A 23,528-nucleotide genomic window follows, 5' to 3' on the forward strand; every position below is an offset into this window, starting at 1 on the left:
TTTTTTTAGATTCCACATATAAGTGATATCATATGAAATTTGTCTTTTTCTGTCTGACTTACTTCACTTAGTATGGTAATCTCTAGGTCTATCCATGTTGCTGCAAATGGCATTATTTCCCTCTTTTTTTATGGCTGAGAAAATATTCCATTGTGTATATACACCACATCTTCTTTATCCACTCATCAGTCGATAGACATCTAGGTTGCTTCCATGTCTTGGCTATTGTAAATAGTGCTGCTATGAACATTGGTGTGCATGTATCTTATCAAATTAGAGTGTTCTTCAGATATATGCCCAGGAGTGGGATTACAGGATCATATGGCAACTCTATTTTCAGTTTTTTAAGGAACCTCCATACTGTTTTCCATAGTGGCTGCCCCAATTTACATTCCCACCAACAGTGCAGGAGGGTTCCCTTTTCTCCACACCCTCTCCAGCATTTATTATTTGTAGACTTTTAAATTATGGCCATCCTGATGAGTGTGAGGTGATACCTTATTGTAGTTTTGATTTGATTTCTCTAATAATTAGTGATGTTGAGCATCTTTTCATATGCCTATTAGTCATCTGCATGTCTTCTTTGGAAAAAGTGGCTATTTATATCTTCTACCCATTTTTTGATTGGTTTTTTGTATATTGAGCTGTATGAGCTATTTGCATATTTTGGAAAATAGTCCCTTGTTGGTCGCATAATTTGCAAATGTTTTCTCCCATTCCATATGTTGTCTTTTTGTTTTGTTGATGGTTTCCTTTGCTGTGCAAAAGCTCTTGAGTTTAATTAGATCCCATTTGTTTATTTTTTATTTATTTGTTTATATCTATTACTCTAGGAGATGGATCCAAAAAAAAATATTGCTGCAATCTATGTCAAAGAGTGTTCTGCCTATGTTTTCCTCTAGGAGTTTTGTAGTATCTGGTTTTACACTTAGGTCTTTAATCCATTTTGAGATTATTTTTGTGAATGGTGTTAAAGAATGTTTAATTTCATTCTTTTACATGTAACTGTCCAGTTTTCCCAGCACCACTTATTGAAGAGGCTGTCTTTTCTCCATTGTATATTCTTGCCTCCTTTGTTGTAGATTAATTGACCATAAGCACATGTGTTTATTTCTTGTATTTCTATCCTGTTCCATTTATCTATGTGTCTGTTTTTGTGCCAATACCATGCTGTTTTTATCTCTGTAGCTTTTTTGTATAGTCTGAAGTCAGGGAGTATGATTCCTCTAGTTGGGTTCTTCTTTCTCAGGATTGTTTTGGCTATTTGGGGTCTGTTTCCATACAAAAGTTAAAATTATTTGTTCTAGTTCTGTGAAAAAATGCCATTGGTAATTTGGTAGGGATTCTATTAAATCTGTAGATTGCCTTGGGTAGTATTGTCATTTTAACAATATTGATTCTTCCAATCCAAGAACATGGTATATCTTTCCATCTGTTTATGTCATCTTCAATTTCTTTCATCAGCATCTTACATCTTATAGCTTTCAGAGTACAGGTCTTTTTTCTCCTAAGTAGATTTATTCCTAGGTACTTTATTCTTTCTGATGCAATGGTAGGTGGGATTGTTTCCTTAATTTCTCTTTCGATATTTCATTGTTATTGTATAGAAATGCAACAGATTTCTGTATATCAATTTTGTATGCTGCAACTTTACCAAATTCATTGATGAGCTCTAGTAATTTTCTGGTGGTGCTTTTGGAATTTCTACGTATAGAATCATGCCATCAGCAAACAGTGACAATTTTACTTCTTTCTTTCCAATATGGATTCCTCTTATTTCTTCTTCTTCTCTAATTGCTGTGGCTAGGATTTCCAAAGCTATGTTGAATAAAAGTGGCAAGAGTGGGTATCCTTGTCTTGTTCCTGATCTTAGAGGAAATATTTTCAGCTTTTCACCATTGAGTATGTTAGCTGTGGGTTTGTCATACATGGCCTTTATTATGTTGAAGTATGTTTTCCTATATGCCCACTTTCTGGAGAGTTTTTATCATAAATGGATTTTGAATTTTACCGAAAGCTTTTTCTGTATCGATTGAGATGATCACATGGTTTTATTCTTCAGTTGGTTAATGTGGTGTTTCACATTGATTGATTTGCCGATACTGAAATATCCTTGCATCCCTGGGGTAAATTCCACTTGATCATGGTGTGTGATTCTATAATGTATTCTTAGATTTAGTTTGCTAATATTTGTTGAGGATTTTTGCATCTATGTTCATCAGTGGTATTGGCCTATAATTTTCTTTTTCTGTGTGTGATATCTTTGTCTTGGAAATGTTCCTTCCTCTGGAATTTTTTGGAATAGTTTCAGAAAGATAGGTGTTAACTCTTCTCTAAATGTTTGATAGAATTTGCCTGTGAAGCCATCTGGTCTTGGAATTTTGTTTCTTGGGAGTTTTAAAATTACTGATTTAATTTCACTATTGGTAATTGGTCTATTCATATCTTCTATTTCTTCCTGGTTCAATTTTGGGAGATTGCACATTTCTAGGAATTTGTCCATTTCTTCTAGGTTGTCCATTTTATTGGCATATAGTTGCCTGTACTAGTCTCTTATGGTCCTTTGTATTTCTTTGGTGTTGGTTGTAGCTTCTCCTTTTTCATTTCTACGTTTATTGATTTGGGCCCTCTCCCTTTTTTTGTGGATGAGTCTGGCTAAAAGTTTATCAATTTTATCTTTTCAAAGAGCCAGCTTTTAGTCTCATTGATCTTTTCTATTGTTTTTTAATCTCTATGTCATTTATTTCTGCTTGGACCTTTGTGATTTCTTTCCTTCTACTAATTTTGGGTTTTGTTTGTTCTTCTTTCTCTAGTTCCTTTAGGTGTAAGGTTAGGATATTTATTCAAGATTTTCTTGTTTCCTGAGGTAAGCTTGTACGGCTATAAGCTTCTCTCTTAGAACTGCTTTTGCTGCGTCCCATAGGTCTTGGATGGTCGTGTTTTCATTTTCATTTTTCTCTAGGTATTTTTTTATTTCCTCTTTGATTTCTTCAGTGATTCAGATGTTGTTCAGTAGCATATTGTTTAGCCTCCACGTGTTTGTGTTTTTTGCACTTCTTTCCTTGTAGTTGATTTCTAGTCTCATAGTGTTGTGGTTGGAAAAGACGATTGATATGATTTCGATTTTCTTAAATTTACTGAGGCTTGTTTTGTGGCCTAGCATGTGATCTATCCTGGAGAATGTTCCATGTGCACTTGAAAAGAATGTGTATTCTGCTGCTTTGGGATGGAATGCTGTATAAATATCAGTTAAGTTCATCTGGTCTAATGTGTCATCTAAGGCCTGTGTTTCCTTATTGATTTTCTGTCTAGATGATCTGTCCATTTATGTAATTGGGGTGTAAATCTCCCACTATTATTGTGTTACTGTCGATTTCTCCCTTTATGTCTTTAACATTTGCCTTATATATTGGGGTGCTCCTATGTTGTGTGCATATGTATTTATAATTCTTATATCTCCTTCTTGGATTGATCTCTTCATCATTAGGTAGTGTCCTTATTTGTCTTTTGTAACAGTCTTTATTTTAAAGTATATTTTGTCTGATATAATATTGCTACTCCAGCTTTCTTTTGATTTCCACTTTCATGGAATACGTTTTCTCCATCCCATCACTTTCAGTCTGTATGTGTCTCTAGATCCGAAGTGGGTCTCTTGTAGACAGCATATATATGGGTCTTGTTTTTGTATCCATTCTGCCAGTCTATGACTTTTTGTTGGAGCATTAATCTATTTACATGTAAGGTAATTATCAATGTGTATACTCTTATTGCCATTTTGTTAATTGTTTTGAATTTGCTTTTGTAGGTCTTTTTTTCCCCATTTCCTCTTTTGTCCTCTTCTCTTGTGATTTGATTACTATATTTAGTGTTGTCTTTGGATTCCTTTTTATTTTTTGTGTGTATATCTATGACAGATTTTTGGTTTGCATTTACTGTAATGTTTTGATATAGCAATGTATATGTATGTACATGATAGTTTTAAGTTGCTGATCTCTTAATTTCAAATGTGTTTTAAATATCTTGCATTTGTATTCTCTCCCTCTCATGCTTACTGGTTTTGATTTCATATTCGTGTGTGGATGACTTCCTACCTTTACTGTATGTTTGCCTTTACCAGTGAGGTTTTCATTTTGTAATTTTCTTGTTTCTAGTTGTGGCCTTTTCTTCTTCACCTAGAGAATTTCCTTTAACATTCATTGTAAAGCTGGTTTGGTGGTGCTGAATTCCCTCAGCTTTTGCTAGTCTGTAAAGCTTTTGATTTCTCCTTCAAATCTAAATGAGAGCCTTGCTGGGTATGGTATTCTTGGTAGTAGTTTTTTCCCTTTCATCACTTTAAACAGTCATGCCACTCCCTTCTGGCCTGCAGAGTTTCTGCTGAAAAATCAGCTGATAGCCTTATGGGAATTCCCTTGTATGTTATTTGTTGCTCTTCCCTTGCTGTTTTTAGTATTCTCTCTTTATTTTTAAGTTTTGTCATTTTGATTACAATGTGTCTTGATGTGTTCCTCTTTGGGTTCATCCTGCGTTGGACTCTGCACTTCCTGGACTTGGGTGACTCTTTCTTTTCCCAGGTTAGGGAACTTTTCAGCTATTATCCCTTTTAATATGTTCTCAGGTTCTTTCTCTCTCTCTTCTCCTTCTGGGACCCCTAGAATGTGAATATTGGGTGCTTGATGTTGTCCCAGAGATCTCTTAAAATTCTTTTTCTTTTTTCTGTTCAGTGGCAGTGATTTTCACAACTCTGTTTTCCAGCTCACTGATTCATTCTTCTGTATTACTTAGTCTACTCTTGATTCCTTCTAGTGTATTTTTTTTTTCGTTTAATTTATGTATTCTTCATCTCTGGTTAGTTGTTCTTTATATTTTCTTACTCTTTGTTAAAAAATTCTAACTTCTCACTCTATGCATCCATTCTCCTCCTGAATTCTTTAATCACCTTTACAGTCATTACTCTGAACTCTTTCTCTGATAGATTGCCTATCTCCATTTCACTTAGTTCTTCTTCTGGGGTTTTATCTTGTTCTTTCATCTGGAACACATTCCTCTGCCACCTCATTTTGTCTAAGTTGCTATGTGTATTTTTATGTATTTGGTAGGTTAGTTATGTTTCTTGATCTTGGAGAAGTGGCTCTCTGAGGAAATGTCCTATGCATCCAAGCAGTGTCCTCCCTTCTCATCACCTAAGCTATATGCTCTAGGGGTTCCCCCTAAGAGGGCTGCATGTGTCCGTCTGGTGTTGTGGGCTGACTATGCAGGCTGTCTGGTAGGCTTGGTTGGCCCCTCGTCTGGTTGGTTGCCAGGCCCTACCTTGTGCAGATGCTGCTGGCTGCTCTTTAGTGGGGCCTGGTCACAAGATGGATGTTTGTAGAACCATGGGGGTCCCTGGGGCTAGTGGTGGCTCACTGGTGGGCAGAGTCAGGGTCCACCCACTGGCAGGTAAAGATAGATCCTGGGGTTAGTGCTGGACTGCTGGCAGGCAAATCTTGTTCCTGGAGTCTGGCTGCAGGGCCCAGGGATCCCAGAGCTTGTTTCAATCATTGAAGGAGGAGGGCTGGTTCCTGATATGGTTGGGTTTGGGGTGAGTGTGTCTCAAAGGTTGCATTGGCTTGCTAGTGGGAAGGGCCAGGGCCAAGCTGGTCTCAGGGTATGGTCTGGCTTGTTGTTGGCAGACTCATTCCACAGGCTGCAGGATCACAGTTTTCTTGCCTGTGATGTCTGCCCCCTGGTGGGTGAGTCTGGTCTAGAGGCTTGTGCAGGTTTCCTGGCAGGAAGGGTCAGTGCCTGCCCACTGGCAGGTAGAGCTGTGGGCTCAGGAAGTCTTTAGGCAGTCTGTCTGCTGAGGCGTGGGGCTGTATCCCCACCCAGTTGCTTGGTTTGAGGAGTCCCAGAACTGGTGCCTGTAGGCTGTTGGGTGTGACCAGTCTTGGCTCTAATTAGCCAACATGGCAGCTGCCAGGAGTGTTCATGCAGTTGAATGTTCACTAACATATCTACCACCAGTGTCTACATCCCCAGAGTGAGCCTCAGCCACCCCCTGCCTCTCCAGGAGACTCTCCAAGACCAGCAGGTAGGTTTGGCCCAGGCTCCTATCAAATTACTGCTTTTGTCCAGGGTCCTGGTGTACATGAGATTTTGTGTGCGCCCTTTGAAGTCTCTATTTCCTCCAGTCCTGTGGGGCTCCTGCAATTAAGCCCACTGGCCTTTAATGTGAAATGCTCTGGGGGCTCGTCCTCCCCGTACCATACTCCTGGGCTGGGGAGCCTGACATGGGGGCTCAGAGCTCTCACTCCTGTGGGACAACCTCTGCAATATAATTATTCTCCAATCTGTGGATCGCCTACCCAGCAGGTATGGGATTTGATTACATCCCAAATCTGCCCCTCCTCCCCATCTTGTCGTGGTTCCATCTTTATGTTTTCAGTTGTAGAAGATCTTTTCTGGTGGGTTCTAGTGTTTTTCCTTGATGGTTGTTCTGCAGATGGTTGTGATTTTGGTGTGCTTGTGAGAGGAGGTGAGCTCAGGGTCTTTCTACTCTGCCGTCTTGGCTGCTCCTCCCCGCCCCCATTCCAGTTTTGCTCTTAACGTCTGCCTTCCCTCCTGTCTTCGTGGAGATCTCTCCTCCAGTGCCTTGCCTTAGTAAACTTTTCACTAGTTTGTGGTTTTCCTAGGTGGAACTTTTTTTTCCTTTGTGCTTCAACTAGTTTCACTTGCTCATTGTGTACCACAGGCAGAAGCCTGGTACCCAGCCCTTCAGATTAGAGTTCTTCCTGTGAAAATCTATATTTCTTTAATTTTGCATCTGTATGAGATGATGAATGTTCACTAAACTTATTGTGATAATCATTTCATGATGTATGTAAGTCAAATCATTATGCTGTACACCTAAAACAAACAGTGCCATATGTCAATTATATCTCAATAAAACTGGAAGAAAAAAAGAGACCCTTCCTCTAAATTTTATTTAAATGTATAGTATAGTTTCCAGAAGCCCAGCGAAAATAAATATAATCTTTAAGCTAAAAAAAAGTCTGTTTTTCAAATTTTGAGGTGAAGGAGAGGGGGGAGTATTTGTTAACTGGAAAGCCAATCTCATCTCTTCAAAGGGGAAAAAAATCCAGAAATGTCATTTTCTTTTATAAACCTTCATTAGATGAAAGGAAATCAGTAACACTTGCTTTACTTATATTAACTTTTTATCCAAAAGCCCAAGAGTCCTGTATAGTAGTGATCTTAGATCAAAAATGTAGATCTTACATTAATTTCTTTGCCTTCCCACACTTTGATTTCTTTACAAGTTACAGCTGTCTTGTATTTGCTCTTGCATATATTTCTTAACTTAATGCTAAGTGAAATCAGATGAGGAAATAAAATCAAGTCATTGTAAAAAGATCTCAAAGCCTGCACAAGTCTTTAAACTTAGTTATAAACCCTACTTTGGTTTCCTAAAGTATAACTCAAAGCAAAGAATTTTACTGTACTCTACATTTTTATTTTCTTTTATTTACATATATATGTAATTCCAACAGCAATCAGAATTAAAATCACTATTTACAAGTTCTTTCCTTGAGAGTAGACTTTAAATAGATCTTTTTGTTTGTTCTGTTGGCTGCAGTATAAACCAAAGGTTGTAAGAAGATATGTTCTAACAGACAATATTCTTTGAGATATGTATTTCAATGAATTTGAGCAGGAAGGAGTGAACTCTCCATTTGTTCACAAAGTTGTCAGTATTCTTCTCTGTTTTTCTTATATTGGTTTTCCGTCTCACTCACTTCTGCTACCTTGCTGGCCCCAAAGGCATGTGAATCTGGGACCCCTAAATTATTATTACCCCTATATTAATGTAGAATTCACCATGACTAAATTAGTTCCAGATTCAGAAAGAGAGCAAACACCATTTTGTAATCTTTAATTTAAAAAGAAATTCATGGATTTCAAAGAAATAGACTGTGTCAGTATTTTTATACATGCCCAAGCTGAGAGGATATTTTAGGAAAGTTAGAGAGATGGCTTGGAGACATGTGTGCATTGGATTCTCAAACTTGAGCGTGTGTGCCTCGGATTCACCGGGAAAACTTGTAAAAACACCAATTGCTTGGCCCTACCCTCAAAGTGTCTGATTCAAAGTATTTGCCTTTCAAGCAGGTTTGCAGATGATGCTGATACCACTAGTTCAGGTACCAAATTTTGAGAACTACTGGAGTAAGAAATACCCAAAGACTTGATATAGTTTTAAAAGGAAGGAAACGTCTTTGTCAAATTTCTCTTTCAGGAGACACACACATAGCCACACAGACTTTATTTTCTTTACTAAACGATTAAAATTCCTTTAGATAGAACCTAATGGGAGCAAAAATGATAGTAGTGAATTACTGAAAAGCAGACATAAGATTTAGAGGGATGTAGAGGGATGGGTTAGAAAGGTGGTTTGAGGGGTAGGCTTTTTTTTTTTTTAATATAAATTTATTTATTTTATTTTTGGCTGCGCTGGGTCTTCGTTGCTGTGCGCGGGCTTTCTCTAGTTGCAGTGAGCGGGGGCTACTCTTCGTTGCGGTGCCCGGGCTTCTCACTGCAGTGGCTTCTCTTGCGGAGCACAGGCTCTAGGCACGCGGGCTCAGTAGTTGTGGCGCACAGGCTTAGTTGCTCCGTGGCATGTGGGATCTTCCCGGACCAGGGCTCGAACCCATGTCCCCTGCATTGGCAGGCAGATTCTTAACCACTGCACCGCCAGGGACGCCCGAGGGGTAGGCTTTATAAATACAGAGTACACTGACTTGAGAGAAACCAACCCTTACCCACGCAACACCAAACAACAATATAGCTTTGGATACTTATTTGCAAAGATAATTCATACTACACAGATCCCTGGTCTGGTTGTAAAACACATTTTCATCAACTTGCTAGGGAAAAAAATCTCTCTTATACTCCTTTATCAAACTATGGGCCAGACGTGAAAAAAAAAAAAAGACAATACATCGAGTAGTTTTGTCAGAAATCAGTCTAACTACAACATGATTGATCATTACTGAGGCTTTAGGTTTCCATCGTTCTTCAAGTCCTTCTTCTATAGGCAGTCACCAACTCATACTTCACGTATCTCAAGGGCAGAACAATTCCAACAGTTTTTCCAGAGCTGAGTACTGAGTCAGATTTTTCCTTTACTGTTTCTTAGACTAAGATGATTAATCAGAAGGGCACTAATGCTTTCACTCCCTGGGCTATGGCCTTCCCCTAAAAGAAGAAATTCCAGCTGATAACTGTTAAGCAAAATTATCATAGGCAATGAGTTTCAAATGCTTCTCGGTAGCTAAGTTTCTTAGATTGACATCAGTGAAAACTGGGATATGGTTTGAAAATGTAACAAGGAGCTCTGCCCTACACTTGACCCTGCATCTGCTTTCCTCCAGATGATGCATCACAAAACCTTGCTGTCTGCTTTGACTCCACTCTGTTCCTATGACCTGACATGTTTACACACCACACCACTTTTCTTCGCAAAAGTTTTCCTTGTCACTAACTGTGTCCATAAAGTTACAATGATTAATGAGTTGCTGCTGCTGCTGTTATTCTTTTAAAACTTCTTTGGATTCCTGTATTAGAGTTACTACTGAAATGCCCACTGATTTATTTTTTTCACTTTTCTCTAAAGTGAATTTATGTAGACGTAGATTTTTTTAAAGTCTTCTAAAGGATTATTTTTGTGGGTATTTTTGTATCACATGTAAGTCCCAAGACTGTGAAGCAAAGTCCCTAAACTTGAAAGTTTTAAAATCATCACTTTCTAGAGACATATTCCAGGCAACCCCCAGGGAGACTTTCAGAGCTCCCACATCACCGTCACTGTACACCGCCTTCAGTGGATATACAATCAAGAATGGTGGGAAAGTGAATACATCAGCCTCTGCCTTAGAAGAAGAAGAAAAAGAAGAGGGGGAGGGGAGGAAAGAAGGTAGACTATTGAGCATCTCACACCAAGGAGAGCTGTTCAGAGTGCTTTAACTACATGACGATACAATCTAATGGGATACAAAAATATAAGCAATATAGATACGTGCAGCAGCATAAATAAGATCTAAATCATTTGCTGTAAGAGTACAATGCTCTCTGCAGCTCTACCAGGCTTAAATGCACAGGCTTTGAGACAGAATTTTCTATAGCAGAAAGAATATACAACATAACATAGCGATCTCCAGGCTCAAAAGGATACTGCCTGGGTTCAAGTTCTGATAGTGACAAACTGTGTGACTGGAGCTTGTTACTTAACCTCTCTGAATCTGTTTCTTCATCTTTAAATGGACATAATAATCACACCTAGTTAAGAAAGCCATCATAAAGATTAGATGAGCTAACACAGGCAAAATGCTTAGAACAGTACTTGGCATGTGATTCAGAGCCCTAGGTCACGAATTTAAGTTCAGCTGAGCTGGTGACCAGCTGTGAGATTTTGGGCAAGTCCACCTTCATAAGTCTCATTACACACATCTAGATACACTGAGCTTTCATGAGAATCAAGCAAAATAATGTATAAGAAAGCATTTTTACAATTATAACATGCAAACTATTTTGTAAATGCACTGAAATGATTTTTGGATTGATACCCACTAAATTGCTAATTGTGGTTATCTCTGACCAGGGAGTAGAATTAAAGATAGGTGAAGGGAATCTAAGTTTTTTACTTTCTTCTGTATTGTTTGAAATGTTTAGAGAGAAGAAGTCATTTATTGCATATGTACCTTTTGATGATAGTTTTCTACATACGTTATTTTTATTAGTGAGAACTATGCAAGCATCTAAAAACTCTTGACATCTAGGGATTATAGTTTTACTTCCAAATGCCTGTGTGAATATCTCTGTACAGTACTGACAACATGAAAACCCTCAACTACTCTCTATATCTGCAGATATAGAGAAAGGTTTAAAGTTCTATGGAGGAGATTCATGTTGAGCCAAAATTTAAAGGGTGGAAGGAAGTATCAACGGTTGTATAAATGTAGGTGTTGGGAAGAGAGGTGGAGTATGTTAGGGCCAATAGTGGTTCTTTTTGGAACAGAATGTGCAAAAGTGGCTTAGAGCTGTAAGAGAGAGCAGGCAACCCAGATATAGAGCTGGTCAAGAACCTTAAGTTCTATGGTACAAGTTGCCTTTACATCAAGGGACTTTTAGAAATCTAAGAACTTGAAAACATTGCACAGAATGGGACTGAAATAACAGAAAATTATAGAAAACCAAAAAGAGGTTAAAGGAGGTAAGGGAGGTCTTGCTACAGGATTTAACTGTGGAGACCAAGAAGCATGAAAATGAAGTATTGCCCAGAAGAAACAAATGTAGCTGTCAATCCCTTATTTAGGTCAATGATTTCCTTCCCCTGAAATCTGGTGCATCTCACAGTATAACTGGAAAAAAAATCTGGTAATTTGGTGATCATATAGTATAGTTGAAGAACAATTTGTAATTCAAAATCAGAAGATGTGTGTTCAAGTCCTGGTTGTAATAATATTAACTATAATAATCATGAATAAGTCTCAACATCTCTGCACTCCAGTTTCCTTATCTCCACAGCATGGAGATGATGATAACATCTACTTCACAGAGTTGTTGGGTGCAATAAATAAGAATGTATATAAGAAGTAATGAGGGGCTTCCCTGGTGGCGCAGTGGTTAAGAATCCGCCTGCCAATGCTGGGGACACGGGTTCGAGCCCTGGGCCTGGAAGATCCCACATGCCACAGAGCAGCTAAGCCCGTGTGCCACAACTACTGAGCCTGCGCTCTAGAGCCCGCGAGCCACAACTACTGAGCCCACGTGCCACAACTACTGAAGCCCACGTGCCTAGAGCCCATGCTCTGCAACAAGAGAAGCCACCGCAATGAGAAGCCCGTGCACTGCAACAAAGAGTAGCCCCTGCTCGCCACAACTAGAGAAAGCCCGTGCACAGCAACGAAGACCCAACGCAGCCAAAAATAAATAAATAAAATAAATAAATTTATAAAAAAAAAAAAAAGAAGTAACGAGGAAGTTTGTGATACTAATAATGACTAAAATAATCTCATACAAATTGAACATTCAATAAGTGACAGACATTGTGCTAAGAGCTTCACACACTTGATATGTCTCGTGAGGCTGTTTGGTTAAAGGCAATGTTCAGGCATTCATTCATTCACTTGACATATATCTGTTGGACATTTCCCTGTTATTTCCAGTGAATCCTACATTGTCACATGTCCTACACTGAAGAAGTTTACCATCTAGTGGTGGATGCAAAAGGGAAATGCTCTCACTTAGGAAGAATAAAGACCCTAGATGGGTGTGTGTGTGTGTGTGTGTATGTTTGGAGATATGGGTGGTCAGAGAAAGCTCTTACCAAGATGGTAATGTCTAAAAACACTGAATTCTAAGTAGTGCTTTTCAAATTGTTGGTCAAGCCACTGATTTTAAAATCAGTTTGGTGGGTTGAGACTTGTATTTTGTTTGAAATTATAACTGACCCCACTTGTTTGTATCAGAGGACTCTGAGAATCCAGATATGTTACTAGGGTGGCAGTGAGATCCAAACAGTTCTCAGCCTGTTCGGCATCCTAATGGGGCCACTGAACTAAAGGCTTTTTGCAGAAACCTGAGGAGCCCCCTGGAAGAACTCATCTCTGTCAGAGAAGGAGCCAGGCTTGAGGAGCTTGGTGCAGCGATTGTGAATTTAGCGTGGCGGGTGAGTCTGTCTGGGCCTTGCCTGGATGTATGTTTGGGTTCTAGGGAGAGAGAGTAGATGCTGGGGATAAAAACGGAAGGAACTATTAAGCTCTGAGGCACATGGTGGCATAGGCAGTACTGCTTGAGAATTCCACAAACAGCAACTTGACTGTAGACCACCACACAAATCCAATGAGAGCTCTGATGGGAGAGGTGGGGAGAAGTGGGAAACCATCCATGGTGCCTGGGAGAAACTGTGGGGTTCTGCAGAGGAGAAGTGGTGGCTAGAAGGGGCAGACATTTATTTATATGCCCACTTGAGACCCTCCTGGGTTCCTCATCAGGAGGGAAGCAGCAACTAGGGAAGTTTGAATTACTGGTATTAAAGGTGATCCCATTACTCTGCACAGGCTACTGAAACTGGAAAAGATGTGTTGGTTAAATATGAGAATAGGAAAAGTGAGAGAATATTAAATAAAAGAACAGGAGCAGAAAGGGAAAAACAAAATTGGATGGATCTGGCCACTTGCTTGAAGAGGTGATCGTACTCTGACTCCAAAGCAATCTGTCCATCTATCGTCAACAGGCTCAAAAGCAAGTTTCTACCTTTAGCAAGATAAATGAGGAATATGCCCAATGTCTACAATATGCTGATGAGATTACCATGTTTATTAGACTAAGGGATTGCATTTTCTAAATCAAAATGCATCCTATCCTGAGTATACCTTCACATGATGCAGATGAGATAAAATGTGGCTTTGAGCACATCAGTATGCAAACCACTAAGAAGCCTATTTCCATTTACTCTTCACTTCTGGACCAATTTTACAGAGCGAGTAACCTATTACAACTCAAAACAGTTTCTCCATGACCCTGTTTCAATCAGCATCAAGACTGCAATCAATATCTAATTTCCTTTAATATTCATAGGCATAAGCTCCAAAAAGAACTTTGGCAGATATATATTTGTGTCATTTGGAATTTTGAATTTATAATGGCATGTATGCCCAGCCCAAGAAAATGACTGAAAATGGAATTAAATCTAGGATAATGACGAAAGTCTTAAACTCTTGATTATTTCTGACCTTCTGAAAAAAAAACCCCAGCTCTGTGCCCACTCAGGATTCATTCAGATGATTTATAAGAAATTGCATACCCATCTCAGTTTTGCAAACCAAGAAATCACTTTCAAAAGAGAGTGGAATAAAAGTAAAACATTCATCTATCTCATTCTCTGGGAAATTACCAACTCAAAATATTATTCTTCAGCTTTCGGTATTCTTTCCTATAAAGGAATCTTAGGCCAATGTATGTTTATGTTTTAAGTGGAATCCTCTGCTTGTCCAAAAAAAAAAAAAAAATAGAAACAAAGAAAAAGGGGGAGGCAATGTCTGAGAAACTGCAATAAGCAATAATAAGGGATAATAAAATAAATAGTAAAAATGGGAAATAATTTCCTCAGAAAATAAAAAGAGAAGATTTATTTAACTACAAGATCTACAGATGGACATTACAGTCATCCCTGGGTATCTGCATGGGACTGATTCCAGGACCCCTGCAGATACCAAAACCCACAGATGCTCAAGTCCCTTACACAAAATGGCATAGTATTTGCATATAACTTATGCACGTCCTCCTGTGTACTTTATTTTTTTATGTATCCAATTTAGTCTTTTTAATTTAATTTTTATCTTATATTGAGGTATACTTGATTTACAATGTTGTGTTACTTTCAGGTGTATAGCAATGTGATTCAGTTATACATATAAATATATCCACTCTTTTTTAGATTCTTTTCCCATATAGGCCATTACAGAGTATTGAGTAGAGTTCCCTGTGCTACGCGGTTGGTCCTTGTTGACTATCTAACATACATATATATAGTAGTGTCTATATATATATAGTAGTGTCTATATGTTAATCCCAAACTCCTAATTTATCCCTTTCTCCTATCTTTCCCCTTTGGTAACCATAAGTTTGTTTTCAAAGTCTGTGAGTCTATTTCTGTTTTGTGAATAAGTTCATTTGTATCATCTTTTTAGATTCCACATATGAGTGATATCTTATGATATTTGTCTTTCTCCATCTGACTTACTTCACTTAGTATGATAATCTCCAGGTCCATCCATGTTGCTGCAAATGGCATTATTTCATTCTTTTTTATGGCTGAGTAATATTCCATTGTATATGTGTACCATAGCTTCTTTATCCATTCCTCTGTCGATGGACATTTAGGTTGCTTCCATGTTTTGGCTATTGTAAATAGTGCTGCAGTGAACACTGGGGTGCATATATCTTTTGAATTATGGTTTTCTCTGGTTAGGTGCTGGGTCATATGATAGTTCTATTTTTAGTTTTTTAAGGAACCTCCATACTGTTCTCCATAGTGCCTGTACCAATTTACATTCCCACCAACAGTGTAGGAGGGTTCCTTTTTCTCTACACCCTTTCCAGCATTTATTGTTCATAGATTTTTTGATGATGGTCATTCTGACCAGTGTGAGGTGATACCCCATTGTAGTTTTGATTTACATTTCTCTAATAATTCGTGATGTTGAGCATCTTTTCATATGCTTTTTGGCCATCTGTATGTCTTCTTTGGAGAAATGTCTATTTAGATATTCTGCCCATTTTTTGATTGGGTTATCTCTTTTTTCGATATTGAGTTGCATGAGCTGTTTGACTATTTTGGAGATTAATCCCTTGTTGGTCGCATAGTTTGTAAATATTTTCTCCCAGTCTGTAGGTTGTCTTTTCATTTTGTTTATGGTTTCCTTTGCTGTGTAAAAGCTTTTAAGTTCAATTAGGTCCCATTTGTTTATTTTTGTATTTATTTCTATTACTCTAGGAGACAGATCCAAAAAAATATTGCTGCAATTTATGCCAAAGAGTGTCCTGCCTATGTTTTCCTCTAAGAGTTTTATAGTATCCAGTCTTACATTTAGGTTTTTAATCCACTTTAAATCATTTCTATGTTACTTATAATACCTAATACAATATAAATGCAATGCAAATAGTTGTAAATACAATGTAAATCTATGTAAATAGTTGCTGGCATGTAGCAAATTCAATTTTTGCTTTTTAGAACTTTCTGGAATTTTTTCAAATATTTTAGATTTGCAGTTGGTTGTATCCATAATGCAGAACTCGTGGGCACAGAGGGCCAACCGTAGTTGAAAACATTACTGTGGGTTGTGCACAGGGATCTCACCTCTAGCCTTCTATTCGCTAGTAAATTTCCTCAGCTCTACCAGGCTTGGTTGCTCATGAGGAGTTTCCTTAGATATTTCAAAACTCATTGGAATTTACCTCTTATTCCAGACATGGCTAGTAATAAAAAAGCTTTCTTTGAGAGGTTTTTATGTCCTAATTACAATATAGAGAAAGTAGTATTCTCAGCTCTGACATCAATACCTGCCTTGAGGGGGAGGGGCACAGAGTGAGGGTTGGTGATGATGTAAGGCCGAGCATTAGGCAATCAGAAAATTTTAAGTAACAGTTAACTCATTAAACTCTTCTTCTCAAATAGTTATAGCTGCAGTTTGATAGAATGTAAGCTGAAGGTTTTGGAAATTTAAAAGCATATAAGATTCTATGCTTTGTGAGATCTGTATGTCATCACCTACCTAATCCTATTGTTCACATATCACTAATTACTTCTTTGAGAATTCCAATCCAGCTTACATTGCTCCAACAACATCTTGAAAGTTCAAAGTTAGAACATCATCAACACTGTGCATTCAAGAATATTGTAAGGGGGAAATAATTACCCATTTGATACATATTTATTAGTTGTCTGTTTTGTACTATGAGTTGGAGAGATGAGAAATAGATTCACTCATAAAGGGCTTAAATTTAACAGAGGAAAAAACTCACATATATGAAAATATTAGTGGACAAATAATATGTATCATTATACTTCATTTAATTAAAAAGTATAATGTAATATAAGCTAATATAATAAAGTGCAAATTTTTTGTTGCAGCTATAAACAGAAAAGTGGTTTGGATTTACTGATATAAGCTGTCATTGATCAGGGTCTCATGTACTAGGGAGTAATGCCTGCCTACACACACACACACACACACACACACACACACACACACACACCACACACACACACACACACACACACACACACACACACACACACACACACACACACACGATAGGTGTGTTTCCAAACTTCTGTGATACTAAAAATCACCTGGGGAATTGATTTCTTAATAGGCCTTCTCTAGACCTACTGAAATGAACTCTCCAGAGCAGGAGCTTGAGAATCTGTCTTTTTAACAAATGACTCAATTGTTTCAGTTCAGGCAGGTTTAGAAAACACTGCAGTCCTCACAACAATCCCATGAAAATATTATTCTTCTTTTAGAGTTGAGAAACTAAGGTTAGAGAGATTAATTAACTACTCAAAGGACTCCCAAGTTAGAATACAACAATCTGACTTCCAAAACTTTTGTTCTTTTCACTGCACTAAGCTTTCTTTGTTCTCTGAGAAAATGATCAGGTTGGATGTGTAAACATGGACTCAAAATACTTACTTATTATAGGGAAATTCATTTCTACTGCTGCTTAAAAACAACACTACAGTTTGCTTTAAAGTGCTAAGGAAAAGAATATTGAGCCCTTGAAATAAGAAAGTCTTTGTCAAAGATAGATAGAAAGTTAAGATTTATGGGAATGCTGAAGCTTTTTGTGTTCCAGGGAAAAGTTGTGCACACATTTGAACAAGAAATGAGATATCCTATAGCTTCAAAGGGCTAAAGAAAAGGACCAGTGTGTGTGGAGAAAAAGACTCTAGACTAAAGAAAGGAAAGTTGTTGTTCTGACATAAAACATAGGTTGCCACAATTTTGTTTTATAACTTTCTAACCAAATGCCAGGACTCTGTGGTATAAAAATGCAAGAAAGATGACTGACAGGTCATGCAGGAATGGTGTCGGCAGAAAGAAGTACAGAAAAACCCAGTCTCTAGCCAGGAAGAAAGCTAAAATATGAGTTGATGTCCTTAAACCCAAGGGAAACCAGAGCCCAGCTGTAAAGTAGTCTAAAGCCTTTAGAAAGTTGGTGACAGCCCAGGGGCTACTTTACCTAGGGAGTCTTTTAATGGATTTCAGGAAATCCATTGAAATAGCATCTTGAAATAACATCTACAGTTTTGTTTGAATGTATGTATTCTGAGAAAGTCTACTGCTTTCATGGGTTTCTCATTAAAGTCTATAGCACAGAAAGAGGTCAAGTGAATAGAAAGACCATATTTTTAATTAACTCAAACAGAATGTGAAGAAAGGAAAAAAAATGATACATGGTCTTGAAGCCCTCACAAACCATATAAGCATCAGGGAAGTCTAGGGGATTCAGGTCAGGGGTGTCCTTAAGAACTGGCTGTCCAGTGGGAAGAAGCCCTGATTTACAGTACTTGTTGACTGCTGTGATATAAATAAACTCCCATGTGGCCAGTTTCCAGCTGCCAATGAGATGTAGCCTAACTTTCAAAATTCCTGAAAATTTAACAGTCAGCTTTCACAAGACTGCAGGAGCCGAATCCAGTAGCCCTCTGATTCAAGGTGAGTTCATTCTTCTCAAGTCTGGAGAAAACTAAAACTAGGTCAGGTTGTTAATGAAAATAGTCGAGCCTAATTTTATACACATTTTATGTTAGCATTTTGTAAATATTGCTTTAAACAGAAGTTTTAAAAAAGCTTTTTTGAAATGTTTAACCAAGTTTAAAAGATAAGAATCAGTGAACAAAGCCAAAGCTTTCTCTAACTGTTTTGATGAGATTAATTTCAGTAGGAAAATTAATTGAATAGAAAAGGATGCTATAATTACAAGGAAGAAACTGGGTCCCTTCTTGTCTTGGTCCACTTGGGCTGCTATTTCAAAACAACACTGACGGGTGGGTAGCTTATAAACAGCAAACAAACATTTTTTGCTCACAGTTCTGGAGGCTGGAAGTCCAAGATCAGGGTGCCAGCAAGGCCAGGTTCAAGTGAGGCCCTCTTCTAAGGTTGCAAACTTCTCATTGTGTCCTCACAAGGTGAAAGGGCTAGAGAGCTCTCTGGGGCCTCTTTTATAAGGGTGCTAATCCCATTCATGAGGGCTCCACACTCATGACCTAATCACCTCCCAATCCCTGCCCTAACACCCAATACCATCAAAGTTGGGGGGTTAGGATTTCAACCTATGAATTTTGAGGGGACACAAACATTCAGACCATAGCACTTCTAGAGCCGTAGTTCTCAAATTATGCATTCTGGACAAGCAGCATCAATACTACCTGAAAACTTGTTAGAAATGAAATTCTCAGGCCCCCCACCCCAGATCTCTGAATCAGAAACTCTGAGAGTGGGACCCAGCAACCTGTGTTTTAACAGGTCCTCCACCAATTTGATGTACTATTAGATTTGTTTCAATTTGCTTTAAATTTGGGGATTATGTTTTTCTTTGTTTTTTTTTAATTTATAAGATATTTACTTGATTCCAAAACAAGGGACACTCAGAGATATCTAGCCATTTATGGCTCCTCTGTTTCAGTATTTTAATATAAGCAGGTATGTGTGCATATTGGTATAACCCCTCAGTTTTTACACAAAAGGTAGCATACATTGTTCTGTACCTGTTTTTTTCACCTAATAAATACTTTGCCCTCGAGATAACATCACATCAGCATATAGAGAACCCCCTTCATTCATTCCTTTTTACAGCTGCTTAAGTGCCACATTATGTAGATAGACTACAGTTTATTGTTAGTCTTCTATTAATAGATATTTGGCTTTTTCCAGAGTTTCGTTCTAACAGATTATGCCATAATGAATAGACTTGTGTATATACCATTTTGTATTTTTAGCAGTGTACCTGTGGAAATGTCAATATTCTTAGAAGAGGGATAGCTGGGTCAAAAGTTAAATACATATGTAATTTTGGTATTTTGATTGCTGAACACCCCTAAAAATGTTGTACCATTTTGAATTTCTAAAGACAGTATATGAGAGTGCTTATTTCACTTACCAAGTCTTACAGCCTTACCAAGACATATATTGGTATATCTTCATTTTTTCCCATCTGACAGGTAATGGTTCTTCAATGTGGTGTTAATTACAATTCTCTTATTGTAAGAAAGAGGTTAAGGGTCAAGTTTACATTCACATTTTGTTTTCTATGAACTGTCTCTTCTTATCTCTAGCTCATTTTTTCTGTTTTTCTGTTTTTTGAGGGGTGGCCAAAAAATTTAATGTACCAAACTTTTTCCTATTGCTTATGCATATTTAGTAGGAATAGTTTTCCTACTCCCAGGTTATAGAGAAATTCATCTATATTTTCTTAAAGTTATTATTGGTACCCAGAATTTTAAATGTTTCTGGAGATTCTTATGTCCACTGAAGTACCAGTTTACAAATGCAAGTTTTATAAACTGATGTCAAACAAACATTGCAGTTATTTACACGAGAAACATTTAATAATCTGTCATTTCCATGCTTTTCTTAATTCTTCTAAATGATGTCAATCTGAAGTCTTCTTGCCTGCACGATAAAATGTTCCATTAGTAAAACAAAAAAGATTATTTCTGGAGTAATGTGTATTCTTTCTTTGTGAAGAAACATATTCAATTATTGAAAACTTTACCTTTCTAAGAGAAGACAACATAAACCATTACGATGCACCCCACAATCCAGCCAATCAAGAGAAGAATAGGGACCAGAAGGTGTGAAAATGTAGACACCGCTGAAAAAATAAACGAGAGAGAACAGATTAGGTAGGTCATGTTGGTATTAAATCTTCTGAATCAAAAGGATAAGAGGAAATCTGATATAATATCAAGGGAAAAATACACTCTCTAATCACATCCATACAAGATTATTATTTTCTTTTCTACAAAGGGACTTGTGACTCAGCTGGGTAATTGGAATAGAAGACCTGTGTTCAAACCATAGGCTTTCCTTTTACAGTTATGTGACCTTGGACAATCCTGAGCTTGAACTTCCCTATTTGTAAGACACAGAGAATGAAACTTATGATATCCACCTCCAGGAGTTGTTGTGAGGATCAAATGGCATCACGTGTTTACAAAGGCTTTGTAAATTCTAATTACTGTGTGGGTGTGTCTGTGGTGTATACAGAACAGATTCATGCATTTGTTCAATAACACAGAGACCAGCTGTTTACATAGAAACGCTGGAAAGTGACTGACTCTGAGGTAATTCTTACTAAACTAGTCGTCATAACATAGGGAAAGGTGTTGAAAATTGTTCTTAGACTTGATAGCTGCTTTTATCATAGGAAAAGGAAAGCATTACACCTTATGTAATCATTGAGAAAAGAGATTCTATTTTTTTAACTGGTTCAATACGGCAACCAACACTGATCCAACACACGCGTAAAAGACAAAAGTATAATAATTCCTCTTGTGTCTCCTATTTGTATCCTTACCTGTAAAAAAGCAACTTATAAAAGTATCTCTTTTTTAATATTCACTGCATCTCAATCTTGTTTCAACCAACACACCACACCAAATGATTCAAAACAGCACAGAAAGACATAGTATAGAATTAATGTCCCTGTGTTAAAGGCTCAGATATATTCCTAATTGAAAAACACAGATTTTATTCCATTAGCTAACAAAGAAAATGCATATTCTTAGCAATTGCATTCCTATTACAATTTCCATCACTCTAAAAGTGAAGTTTTTTAAGTGCTATTAAAATCATCAGGAAATGAGACACTTCTAAAATTAGAAGACACTCATAACAGCAAATATTCTGAAATTAAAATGAATTTTAATAGTTTAAATCTATTTTTCCAAAAATTTTGGAGTCTCTCTTAACTCTCACAAGTCAGCAGCTTTCCTTGCTTGTCCGTCTCACTGTGACCTTGAACAAAGCGTTAACCTCTAAATGAAAAAAACCCTTTCTTTCTCTTTACCTGCCACGTGGTATTGCTTTAAGGATAAAGGAAACATTATGATATGCTTTTTACTCTCATTTGGATGAAAGCCTTTTTATGAATTAAGGTAGCATTACAGTGGAAGTACACAGTAATTTCTTGAACTGTTCCTATATTGATTTAGTATTTTTCCCAATTTCAAAGAAAGAACTTATAAATGCTCAATTAAAATATTGGTATTAACTTTTAAGTATTTTATACAAGCATATTTTAATACAGTTCTGAAATTTACATATAATAAAGCACTAAACGTAGTGTATCTCATTACTTATTATTCTTTGTAAAACAATACAACTGACTGTGCATTTAAATACTCAAAGTATACCTGCATTTGTGTTCTGTTAACAGTAGTGTTTTAAGTTTTATTATAATCTGTAGCATTGGTTTGAAATAAATAGGAATATTTAGTAACACAAATAAGCACAAAACCTCTTTTTAAATATGAACAGTAATTCCAAAATTCTTCTCTCTGTCTGGGTTTAAAACCTGGTGCCACCACGCTCTTATTGTGATCTCAAGCAAGTTACTAAACTTTGCTATGCCTCAGTTTCCTTATCTATAAAACGGGAATGATGATAACACTTCATATCTCATGAGATTGTTGTCAGGATTAAAAGCATCAATTCCCATAGGCATTTGAAAACTTACTTGGACACAATATATATATATATATATATATATTCAGCCCATTTTATCATTTATTACAGTCAATCATTTTTCTTAAAAATAAAAAACATTTAAAAACCAGAAAAAAAGAAGTTCAGATGTGAAGCATACTAAGCCTATTTTATTTATTTTTATTTCAGAGGCAGGAAACACACTCAGAAAGGTAGAGGGATTTCCCCCAAACTCACACGGCCATTTAGTAGCAGATCTGACACAGAATTCAAATGTCCTTAACGCTAGCCCAGCACACCACAATGCCTCAAATCCAGTACAACACTGGAGAATAACTAACCTCTAACTCATCTTTCAAAACAAGCATGAACAAATTAAGCTCTTTTGTTTATCTGATCCTTTCGAAATTATTCATGTGACGTATAGACATGGTCCATAAATTACATATCTAATGCATTTTTTGCAGCCACACTAACATATACGGTTAATGATACTTAAGCAGAGATACCACACTCTTCAGAATAACTAAGAAACAGCAAATATTGGGAAATAGAAGATAAACCAGGGAGCCTGGAGCCTTACTTGCCAAGAGAGTTGGATGTCTTAAATCTTACCTTTTTCAGCCATTCTTCCTGTTGTGGGGTGGGCTGGTCAGGGCCACGCTTACCTCTTTGTTATTGTTATCCAGCATCTCTTTGAACTTTAAATAGACATCTGAAGAGTGTGGCAGCTGCCTGACTCCTGGCTGCCAATTGTCTGGGTGATGTAAGACATTGGAAAGCAGAACTCCTCTCTTTCTTTATCCTGTTATTGTGGAGGAAACAAGGGGCTACATGACCTAAACAATTAAGTAAGTTGAATTATCCTAACCCAGAGATAGATAGGCAGATTTTTTTAACTCACCCAGTGCCCCAGACAACATGAAGGAAATGTTCAGGGAAGGGGGTGTACAGAGGAAAGATGGCATTGCGATTAGAGAAGTCCTATTAAAGAGGAAGGGTGGTATATTGGAAAGGAAGGACATTGGATTTGGAGAGACCTGGCTTCAAATTCCAATTCTGCTATTTCTGTAATAAAGGCCAGTTGCTTAACTGGGCATCAGCTTCTTTGATTTTAAAATGAAGATAGTAATACCTACCCAAGGAAAAAGTGTCATAAAGATGAAATGAAAAAGTTATATCACATACAGACAGTTCTTTATTATATTACAGAATGCAAAAGATAAAATAGTGCCCCTTCCTATGAACCATTCTAAAAACAGAAAATTGTAATAT

At 37.3% G+C, this 23,528-nt stretch overlaps 1 protein-coding gene across 1 annotated transcript; it reads right to left on the reverse strand.

Moving 5' to 3' along the window:
* Positions 1–20,124: 20,124 nt before the first annotated feature.
* On the reverse strand, positions 20,125–23,208 carry STRIT1 (small transmembrane regulator of ion transport 1). The gene is made up of 4 exons (XM_036849575.1): positions 23,158–23,208; positions 22,869–23,058; positions 20,320–20,418; positions 20,125–20,216 (listed from the first exon to the last, which is right to left on the reverse strand). Exons 2-3 carry the CDS (start codon positions 22,879–22,881, stop codon positions 20,324–20,326), a joined length of 108 nt encoding a protein of 35 aa, XP_036705470.1. The 5' UTR covers positions 22,882–23,058; positions 23,158–23,208; the 3' UTR covers positions 20,125–20,216; positions 20,320–20,323.
* Between the last annotated feature and the right edge of the window lie 320 nt (positions 23,209–23,528).

The sequence above is a fragment of the Balaenoptera musculus genome, chromosome 4, assembly GCF_009873245.2.
Source record: "Balaenoptera musculus isolate JJ_BM4_2016_0621 chromosome 4, mBalMus1.pri.v3, whole genome shotgun sequence".
NCBI lineage: Eukaryota > Metazoa > Chordata > Mammalia > Artiodactyla > Balaenopteridae > Balaenoptera > Balaenoptera musculus.